Source organism: Macaca nemestrina, chromosome 4 (genome assembly GCF_043159975.1).
Source record: "Macaca nemestrina isolate mMacNem1 chromosome 4, mMacNem.hap1, whole genome shotgun sequence".
Lineage (NCBI taxonomy): Eukaryota > Metazoa > Chordata > Mammalia > Primates > Cercopithecidae > Macaca > Macaca nemestrina.
In genome coordinates, this window is record NC_092128.1 from 120,381,660 (window position 1) to 120,393,679 (window position 12,020).

At 35.7% G+C, this 12,020-nt stretch overlaps 1 protein-coding gene across 8 annotated transcripts in view; it reads right to left on the minus strand.

The window, feature by feature from the left end:
- The window catches only part of ZPB (zona pellucida binding protein), a 149,222-nt gene that overhangs the window by 53,994 nt on the left and 83,208 nt on the right, over window positions 1-12,020 (minus strand). For 6 of the 8 annotated variants that reach the window (XM_011759391.3, XM_011759392.3, XM_011759388.2 and 3 more), the window contains one exon: window positions 5,341-5,397. The exons of the other annotated variants lie outside the window; for them this stretch is intronic. In XM_011759391.3, the coding sequence (XP_011757693.2) occupies window positions 5,341-5,397 (57 nt within the window). The remainder of the gene's footprint in view (window positions 1-5,340; window positions 5,398-12,020) is intronic. 8 annotated transcript variants of the gene reach the window in all.

Consider the following 12,020-nt stretch of genomic DNA (forward strand, 5'->3'; position numbering starts at 1 on the left):
TAGAGGCAGGGAGGGTAAAGAAGTTGGAGAAGAAAAACTCCAGTGTGAATTCTTAGACCAAAGTAGCTATCTACTTACTGATAAAGGTCTAAAAAGCATGACTTTATCAACCGGAATTATGAAGTAAATAATGAAATGAAGAAACAGTTGAAGCCACAACAGCCAAATTAGATCATCAAGCAATTCATATAATTGAATATCAGTTATGTAAAATACAGAATGACTTTAAAAGTATATTTTAAAATATATAAGCTTAAAATGGAATGAAAACATAAGGTAATTTTTATCATGAAAAGAGAGAAAACACATTTGAAAAATAAATTATTTGAATACACATAATGAATGGAGTGAAAGTAAAAATTAAATGGACAGCTTTAGCAGCAGATTAGACCTAAATGTAGCCACAACAATGAAATACAATGAGTATCTGAAGATTATATTCAACATGAAAAACATAAACAGCTAGAAAAGAATATTACAAAAGAGAGATGGAGAAATCAATGAGAAAATCCAAATTATAGTGAATAGAAATTTCATTATTTTAGATAACTTCATTGAGATATAATTTACATAAAATGTATTTATTGCAAGTGTACTGCTGAACACAAAAGCAAATGTAGAAAAGGGAATTTTCAAAACAATCCTGGCTGAAAATTTTTCTTAACTGCTGACAGCCAATGAATACTCAGATCTGGGAGGCACAATAAATTCTGGAAGAAAAATGACAAGAGAACGAAGGACTAAAATATAAGAAGAAAAGCAAATAAATAAATAAAATTGTGGGTAAATCTAAACAGACACTGATATTCTGAAACAATCTCAATAATAAGTAGAAAAATAAAAAGAATAGAACTCAAACACTAGAAACTAAAACAATGAAAGATAAAAGCAAGTCAGGAGAGTTAAAGGTTCTTAAGGCCTTGCATTTTTCAGCAGTGTAAAATAAACTAACTTTCAGTACTGCTGCCTAGTATATATGTTAAAACTTGAAGCAAAACCACTAAAATAAATATTTAAAGTGTACAACATCAAACAACAGAAAAAATATGGTTAAAAAAAGTTTAATCAATTAAAAGAGGAAAATCTGAAAAACAGAAAACCAGGATAAATTATACAGAAGAGAATGCTGACAATCAATCCACATAGAGTAATAATTGTGATATATAAATAATAAACTACCAAGGTAGAGCTATGAAAAGGAATCATTTTTAAAAGACACAATCTAAAGAAGGCAAAATAAAAGGAAAAGGGCTACAGATAGGAAAAATAGAAAGAAATGGAAAGATGGTGGATTTAAATCCAAATATATGGATAACGAAATTAAATGCAATTAATTTAAACATTCCAATTAAAATGAAACGATTGTTAACTGGATTGAAAAGCAGTCACCAACTATAGTCTATGAACAATAAATGTTTTTCTCTATATTAAAAGCAATTATACAATAAAATTTAAAAACATCTGTAACAACATTAAGTAAGAAATACTTAGAACAAAAATCTTCCCATTCACTGATGAATGGGGCCTAATGTAATCAACCTGTCACCAAGTAGCTGGCTGATCACTATGAAGAATGGTGTCATGTAACAGGGTTCAGTGTGGGTTTCTGTTGTTGGCAGACTGGGCACTTAGTGGTGGCCACAGTCATACCAGCCTTAGTGAATGGGAATCCATATTGCTGAACCCATGCATAATCTCATGCCTACCACCATGGCCATGTAGCTCATGAGCACATTGGGACATGACTGTGGTGGCTGAGGAGAGAGGCTGATTAGTATCCACAGAAGGGGTCATCCCATCCCCTGCCTTATTAAAATTCTCCTTTGCTGTGGTCACCCATGAACATTCACATGGGACACACATATCTTCACTTTCTGCCCATTCAAAGAGGTCTTTCCACATTTCTCTTCTCCAAGTATCTTTGTCACCCAATTTCCAATTATTATCTTCCCAAGTCTCTGAATATCCAGCCAAACCACTGGCGACAGCCCAAGAATTAATATATAATACCACATCTGGCCATTACTCCTTCCAATTGCACAATTTTGATGCATTGCCCAAAGTTTTCCCCACTGAGATTTTCCTTCACAACTGTCCTTCAGGGTTGTCCCAGGCAGGAGGCTGTAGTCCAACAGCTGTCCACCTTTGGGTGGTCCTGCATATTGTTGAGAACCATCTGTAAACCAGGCCTGAGCTCTTCCTCTGTCAATTGATCATAGAGAACTCACCATAAAGCCATAGGTAAAGACTGGGAGAGAGAAGCAGTGTAGCAAGAATGGGGAACATGGGCATTTGAGCCACTTCTTCATTAATTTACTTGTGCTTCAAGGTCTGCTCAGGCCCAATCAAGTGAATACCATCTCCATCTGATAACAGTGTTGTTGTGCATGATCAACTTTATAGCTTAGTGGGCTAGCTAACACCCAGTTCATGATGGGTAGCTCAGGTCACATGGTAACCTGGTGGACGATGGTCAAGCATTCAATATATCCTAAGACCCTGTAGAAGAAGCTGTGTCTCTGAAGGAGAGTAATTATCAGCAGATGTCAGGGCCTTGCTCCAAAATCCTAAAGGTCTGTGATATGATTCACATATTCGGGCCTGTCAAGGGCTCCAAGCAGCATCCTTATCAGCCACTGATACTTCAACCACCATCGGATTTGCTGGATCATATAGACTACATGGCACAGCAGCTTGTACAACAGCCTAGATCTGTTGTAGATCCATTTCTCTTGTTCTGGGCCCATCAGACCTAGCAGCTATCAGGTGACTATGTAAATGTGCCAGAGTAACACACCCAAATGAGGAATATGTTGCCTCTAAAATATAAATAAGCCTACTAGGCATTGTACCCCTTTTTTGATTGAAGGAGGACCCAGATGCAACAACATACCCTTTGCCCTGTGTTATCTCAAGAGGCCTCATACCACTGAACCCCTAGAAATTTCACTAAGGTAGAAGGTCCCCAAATTTTAATCAGATTTATTTCTCACTCTCTGACACATAAAATGTCTTATCAATAAATCTAATAAAAACTAATAAACTAATCTTTCATCTTATTGTGCAAAAGTGAAGAACTGAAACTTCTGGGGAAGTTCTACAAAATTTTACCATGATAAAATCAGAGACTTCAAAGAACCTCACCTTATGAATTGTACAGTATTTGCTATGATAGAAACCTAAAATTTTCTCCTGGAGGCTTTTTAATGCTTGGAGACAAAAACTTTAAACAATTTAAGGCAGAAATAATTGAACACCTTTTCCTTATTCTTTCCACTCCCATCAGTTTTTCATTTGTTACACATATAGGTGGGGGAAAAAAGAAAACCTGTTCTTTTTTTTTGTATCTGGTAATGCAAGGAACATAAAATTACTGAGAACGTCTGCCTCTGGCCAATAATTAGTAACAGGGACTGCCACTTGATATAAACAAAAAACAGACAAAATATATGAAACAACAGTTTGCAAGACAGACACTGGGCATCTTGCAATGAAAGAGAATAATCCATTCCTTAAGAGCACAAAACAAATAAGGTCAGGTGTCTGAATACTTTACCTTGCTACCTTGAACAAGTTTTAGCTGTGGTAATGATGGGAAACCCAGGAGGACCCCTGACTTGAAAAGATGGAAATTAGAATCTGGGAATATGCCAACATGACTATTGTTAGTAGTAAAATGTAAAAAAAAAAAAAAAAAAAAAAAAAAAGAGACAGCTGCATAGAGTGAGTCCTCAGAACTGTGAGGGTTATCCTCAAGTATTAATACTTATTTTATATGAATGTATGCATGTATTTTTTTAGATAGGTCTTGCTCTGTCACCCAGGCTGCAATGCAGTGGCACAACCAAGGCAGCCTCCTAAATAGCTGGGACTACAGGCACACACACTACCATACGTGGCTAATTTTTAATTTTTTGTAGAGACAGTGTATTAGTCTGTTCTCATACTGCTAATAATGACATGCGTGTATTAGTCTGTTCTCACACTGCTAATAATGACATGCCTGAGACTGGGTTATTTATAAAGGAAAGAGGTTTAATGGACTCACAGTTCCACATGGGTGGGGGTCCTCACAATCATGATGGAAGGCAAATGAGGAGCAAAGTTACATCTTACATGGCAGCAGGCAAGAGAGCTTGTGCAGGAGAACTCTCACTTATAAAACCATCAAATCTCATGAGACTTATTCACTACCATGAGAACAGTATGGGAAATACTGCCCCCATGAGCCAATTATCCCCACCTGGCCCTGCCCTTGACATGTAGAGATTATTACAATTCAAGGTGAGATGTGGGTGGGAACACAGCCAAATCATATCAGACAGGGTCTCATTACGTTTCCCAGGCTAGTCGTGAACTCCTGGGCTCAAGCGACTCCCCTGCCTCAACCTCCCCAAAGTGCTAAGATTACAGTTATAAGCCACCACACCCAGCTCATCCTCATGTATTTAGCTGAGTATTCATCAGCATATGTACAGAATCTTCCCAAGACCTTAAAAGAACTACCCAGAAGGATAAAGTATCTGAAAATCATACCAGGTCAGAAATGCTACTTCTTAATAGCACCCAGAATAGAAAAGCTGAAAATTCACTTCTAAAGCATAAAGGTCTTGTCTTAGAAGTAAGGAATAATTAGATCTAGCCTAAACATACTGCTCAGATCCTACTTTAGAAGTCATAAAAGCAATACTTGAATGAATCAAGCTGTTTTCCAAATAACTTGTATTCTAGAACAAAGCTCAGGAACATTTATAAGAATATCAAAATTCCCAGCACCCAGCAAGGTAAAAATCATAATATTTGGGATAAAACATTCATTGATAAAATAATTGATATGTTACAAAAAAATCTGAAACTAAGGTTAAAAGTTACTGTATGTTCTCATCCATGCAAAAATGCAATGTGTTATTCCCAAGCTAAAACACAAATTATTTTACAGACACAATTTGCTAATAATTCCCTACTTGTTTTGGAGGAAAAACCCTAAAAGACATACCAGCACTGAGAATGGTATAGGAAGTACACAAATATACTGTTAATATAGAATTATTATGAATTGATTCTTCTGGATTCTAATTTGATTTGAAAATGAAATAAAAATTCCACATGAAGTAACATCAATAAGACGGCAGACTAGGAAGTTTCATGTCCTTTTCCCCCCATGGAAACCCTGAATAAACAATAATACATGGATTAAAGTGGCTTTGTAAGAACTCTAGAAACCAGCTAAGAAGCTGTAGAACCTAACTTTAATTCTCGACCAAGAAAGAGCTGCAATTAGAAGAGTAGAAAACGTCATTACATTTTGCTCACTCTAGCTCGGACTATCCCACGTCTCACCTCCAGTGGCACAGCACAGTGCAGTTGACGTGAGGATGCCCAATTCTTCATTCCCACCTAGGGAGAGAAGAAAAGGTGTAGAATGTGCTTATAGCATTCTAGGTCTGGGGAACTACTTGAGAGACTAATTTCTGTCTCACCTGACCTGGAGAGCTGATAGAAACAGTGGCATAGTTTGGATAGCAGATTGGAGGCCACTGACAGCAAAGGCAGGTGATGTGGTATGCTAGAACTGCAGAAAAAGTCTGAAGGGACCCAGACGTCATATAATGGAGTAACTGGGGAAGTACTTCTCCTGCACTAAGCCAGTCCACAGAGACAAGGAAAAGTGGCTATTTGTTAAACACTCAAATTTCAAGAAATGCTTACAAAGTATATAAAGAAACAGGAAAAAAAATTGCACATTCCAAAGATAAAAATAAATCTTCAGAAACCAGCCCTAAAAAACACACATCTCTTACTGAATTGATAAATAATTTTTACAAATTTCCCTAAATATGCTTAATTACATAAAAGAGAACATGGATAGATGAACAAAATCAGGAAAGCAGTTTATGAACAAAATTAGAATAATAATAACAACATGAGCATGTCTGCATTGAGGGATGCCTAGATGGCTGGTGAAGCATTTTTCTGGGTGTGTCTGTGAGGGTGTTGCCAGCAGAGACTGACATATGAGTCAGGCGACCTGGAGAGGAAGACCTATCCTCAAAGTGAGTGGACACTTTGTTCAGCTGCCACCACAGCTAGAACAAAGCAAGTGGAAGAAAGTGGGATAAGTTTGCTTGCTGAGTCCTCTAGCTCTCTTTTTCTTCCCATGCCAGATGCTTGCCTCCTTTCCTCCTGTCGAACTCCAGGTTTTTCAGCCTTTGGACTCAGGGACTGGGACCTGCAACAGCAGTCTTCCAGAAACTCTCAGGCCTTTGGCCTCGGACTGAGGGCTACATTGTTGGCCTCCCTGGTTTTGAGTCTTTCGTACTAGGACTGAGCCACTACTGGCTTCTGTCTTTCCCCAGCTTGCAGAGGGCCTTCCATTGGATTTTGCCTTATAATTCTGTGAGCCAATCTTCCCTAATAAATAAACTCCCTATTATATACACATATATCCTATTGGTTCTGTCCCTCCGGAAAACCCTAACACAATCTACAAATAGACAGAAATAATAAAACCAAACAGAAATTCTGGAGGTTACAAGTACAATAACTGAAGTGAAAAATTAATTGCTACAGAGATTCAACAGCAGAACCAATGAGGCAGAAGAAACAATCAGTCAACTTGAAAATAGGTCATTTGAAATTAGCATCTGTGGAGGAAAAAGAAGAAAAAATGAAGAAATATGAATAGAACCTAAGCGATATGTGAGATACCATATCAAGTTGATCAGCATAAGCATTATGGGAATCCAAGGTGAAGAGAGAGAAAAGGGCAGAGAGTTTATTTAAACAAATAATGGCTCACAATTTTCCGAATTTATACAGGCAGAAATGGCCACACAAATACATACAGCTCAGTGAACGCTAAGTAGGAATAATTTAAAAATACGATATAAGCAGAAGTTATCATTAAACTGTCAAAGAAAACAACTGAATCATTGAAAAAAAAAAAAAAGGCAAGAGAAACCTGACTTGTCATACACAAGAGAAACTCTGTAAGATCAGTGACTGATTTCTTAGTGAAAACATGGAGGCCAGAAGACAGTAGGATGATATATTTCAAGTGCTAAAAAAAAAAATTTAAATGCTGTCAACTGTAAATTATACATATATAACAAAACTGTCCTTCAAAGAATGAAGGAGAAATCAGAGTATTCTCAGATAAACAACTGAGGAAGTTCATTACCACCAGCAGAGTGTGTCTACTTGGAATGAAAGGTCTCTAAAGAATAAATCAAAGTCTTACAAAAATATAAAGTAATTCTGTAAACAAAAATATGCAGAAAAATATAAAACCCTGCATTGTTGAAATTTTGGTTTGTAAGTCAATTTTTAACTCTTAAAAGATTTAAAAACCAAAAGCATAAATGTATATTAATTGGCACACAGAATATGAAATTGTAATTTGTGACATCAAAATATAATGGGAGGGTGCAGAGCTGTAAAGGAGCATAGATTTTGCATGTGACTGACATTAAGTTGTTATCAGTTTAAAATGGATAGTTATAACTTTAAGATGTTCTATCTAATGCCCCAGGCAATCACAAATACAATATCTATACAACATACACAAAAGGAAATGAGAAGGGAAACAAAGTATGGCACTGTGGGAGATCAACTACACAAAAAGGAAGACAGTAAGGGAGGAAAAGAGGGGTAAAAAAGCTCTAAGACATACAAAAAACCCCCAAAATGTCAATAGTAAGTTCTTCCCTAATAGTAATTACATTAAATATAAATCAGTTAAACTTCATAACAATGTGTGTGTATGTGTGTGTGTGTGTATGTGTTTTGCCTACATTAATATCAGGTTCTAGCTACATGCTTTCTGTAAGAAATTCACTTTAGATTTAAAAATACATATAGGTTGAAGTGAGAGGATGGAAAAAGATATTCCTTGGAAAATAGTATCCAAAAAAGAGCATACTAATATCAGAAAAAAACAGACAAGTCAAAAATGGTTACAGGAGACATAGCATTATATAACGATGAAAGGGCCAATTCAACAACAAGCTATAATAATCGTAAATATATACACACCAAACATTAGAACACCTAAAGATATGGAACAAACACGGACAGAATTGAAGAGAGAAATACACAACAAAAATACCCAACTTTTAACAATGGACAGAACAACCGAAAAGAAGATCAGTACATACAGAGAATCTGAACAACACCATAGACCAACTGGTCCTAAAAGATGCACAGAACACTCCACCCAGTATGACAAAATACTGTTTTTTCCTACAGTGCACATGGAACATTCTCCAGGGCAGACCATATGTAAAACCACAAAACAAATATTTATAATATAAAAGGTTGAAATAATACAAAGTATCTTTTCCAATCAATTTTCCATTTCTAATTTAATATTATTAAATTAAATACTGGAAAATCCACATATATTGATTAAACAAGATATCCCTAAATATGAAAGGGTCAGAGAAGAAAGCACAAGGGAAATTTATGGGATTCAGTTAAAGCAATGTTTAGAAGGAAACTTATAACTATAAATGCTTACACAAGGAATAAACATTTCAAATCAATAACCTACCTTTACAACCTAAATACTTAGAAAAAGAACAATTTACACCTACATATAGCAAAAGGAAAATAATTTAAAAGATTAGAGCAGAGATAAACAAAATAGAGGATAGAAAAAGACAGAAAACTAACCAAAACAAGAATTGCTTCTTTGAAAAGATCAACAAAACTGACAAACATTTAGCTCAATTACCTAAGAAAAAGGGAGAAGAAAACTAAAATCAGAACTGAAAATGAAGAAAGTACAACCCATTTTATAGAAAGTAAAAAAATAAAATAATATAAACAATTGCACTATGGTCTGAATGTGTCCTGCAAAACTTTGTATGTTGAAACTTAAATGCCAAGGTAGGGCCTTTGGGAGGTGATTAAGTCATGAGAGCAGGGCCCTCATGAATGGGATTAGTGCCCTAATAAAAGAGGAAGAAGGGAGCTGTTCTTCCTTCTGCTATGTGAGAACCAACCAAGAGAAAGCACCATCTATAAAACAGACAGTGAGCCTTCACAAGATACTAAATCTACTGAAGCCTTGAGCTTGGCATTTCTAGTCTCCAGAACTATGATAAATACAATTTCTATTATTTGTAAGTTATCCCTTCTAAGGTATTTTTATAGCATTCCAAATGGACTGAGAGAAAATGTATGTCAACAAATTGGATAACCTAGATGAAATGGACAAAGTCCTAGAAACATACAACCTACAAAGGCTGCATCATGAAGAAACAGAAAGCCTGAGTAGACCTGTAACTATTAAGGAAATTGAATCAGTAACCAAAAACTTTCCAACAAAGAAAAGCCCTGAACCAGATGGCTTTATTGCTAGTAAAGTCACTGATCATTTAGAGAAGAATTAAAACCAATCTTCCTAAACTCTCAAAAATTGCAGAAGACAGAAACCTCTAGACTCATTCTATGAGGCCAATACTGCCCTAATCCAAGGCAAGAAAAAGACTACATGAAAAGAAAACTATGAATGAATATCCCTGAGGAATACTAAGATAGAAAATTCTCAACAAAGCAGAATCCAACAGCACATTAAAATAATTATTATACACCATGACCAAGAATGATTATTGCTGAAATGTTAAGATGTTTCAACATACAAAAATCAATCAATGTAGTATATCACAACAGAATGAAGGAAAAAAACATTTTTTCAACTGATGTAGAAAAGGTATTTTAAAAAAATTAATGCACTTTCATAATAAACACTAAAAAAATTCAGAATAAAAGAAAACTACTTCAACATAATAAAGGCCATATAACAAAAGTCCACCACTAACATCATACTCAATATTGAAAGACTAAAAGCTTTCCCACTAAGATTACAAATAGGACGAAGATGACTGATTTTGCCTCTTATTTTCAAAACAGCACCAGGACTCCTAGGAACAGCAATTAGGCAAGAAAATGAAATAAAATAAATCCAAACTATATAGGAAAAAATAAAACTATCTCTGTTTACAGATGACACGATCTTACATACAGAAAATTTGTAAGATTCCACACCAAAAAACACAAAAGCACTGCAATAAAAGATTTCTGCAAACTTGCAGGACAGTAAATCAACATGCAAATATCCGTTGTTTTCCTATATATTAAAAACAAACTATATCAACAGGAAATTAAGAAAACAATTCCACTTACAATAGCATCAAAAACGAATAAAACACTTAGTTAAAACATTTAACCAAGGATATGAAAAACTTGTACGCTGAAAATTAGAAAATGTTGCTGAAAAATACTTAAAATGATACAAATAAAGGAAAAGATGTCACACTTTCATGCATTAACACATTTAAGATGTTAATACAACCCAAATCTATTTATGGATTTAATACAATCCCTACGAAAATCCCAATGTCAATTTTTTTTTTTTTTTGCAGAAATAGAAAAACTCAAATTCATATGAAATCTCATGAGACCCTTACTTGCCCCACAATCTTGAAAAAGAACAGAAAAGTTGAAAGACTCACACCACGATTTCAAAACTTATTACAAAGTTACAGTAATCAAAACAGTGTGGTACTGGCATAAAGACAGTCAAACAAACTGATGGAACAGAATACAGAAACCAGAAATAAGTCCTCGTATACATGGTCAAAATGATTTCTAAAAAGCATCTATAAACAATATGGTGAAAAGATGAATGCTTTCCCCATTGCTGGAGAACAAGGAAAAGATGTCCACCCTCACCACTTTCATTAAGCACAGTACTGGATGTTTTAGCCACTGCAATTAGCGAAAGAGTAAATAAAGACACATACTGGGCCGGGCACAGTGCTCATTTTGCAATAAGCAAAAGAGTAAATGAAGACACATACTGGGCCAGGCACTAGTGGCTCATGCCTGTAATCTCAGTACTTTGGGAGGCCAAGCCAGGTGGAGCACTTGAGGTCAGGAGTTCGAGACCAGCCTGGCCAACATGGTGAAACCCCGTCATTACTAAAAATACAAAAAAATTATCCAGGTGGGGTGGCATGTGTCTGTAATCCCAGCTGCTTGGGAGGCTGAGGCAGGATCATCACTTGAACCTGCTAGGCAGAGGTTGCAGTGAGCCGAGAACCACTGCACTCCAGTCTGGGCGACAGCAAGACTCTGTCTCAAAAAAAAAAAAAAAAAAGGCACATACTAATTGAGTATGTTTTGTAAATTCTTAAAAGTTAATACTCTCCTGATACTTCAACATCCCCTCAAACAGACTGTGAGCACCTCACCCAGGTAGCTAGGTCCAACAATGAACCTACCACAAGTTCACCTTCTTGCTGTCCCCTGATTAAGGCATTTGCCCAATGGTTCTCTAGTCCTGTCTCTCATTCTGCACCCCATTTACCCCAGCAAGCTCCCCACCTGCTTGGTTGTACTTACTCTCTGAAAGCTCCTACCACAAGACCTCCTGCTTGCTGTGCCATGCCCCCATTTCTAGGGCTGGTGAGTATTAAAAATCCTTTAATTTCATATATCTCTCTGAATACAATTTCTGTGGTCATGTTAGAACCATCCCTAAACATCTCACAAATGAGACTTACTCCCTATTAATAAAACATAGAGGAAACAATAAAACTATCTCAGTTTGCAGCTGATGTAATTGTGATAGGAAATCCCAAAGAATGTAAAACAAAGCAAAACAAAACAAAATGAAAAAAGTCTAGAATAATTGAATACATCAAGTTTACAGGAAACTTATATCAACACATAAAAATCAATTGCATTTGAACACACTAATAATGAACATTTGAAAATCCAAATTAAAACATAATATTCTTCAAAATAACTCCAAAGAAAAGGAAATAATTATATACAAACTTACTAAAACACATACAAGATCTGTATACTGAAAATTACAAAATACTGATACAGGAAATAGCAGGTCTAAGAAGATGTAGAGACATATCATAATCATGCACAGGAAGAATCAATATAGTAAAAATGTAAGTTTTCCCCAAAATTATATATAGATTTAACACAATCCCTATCAA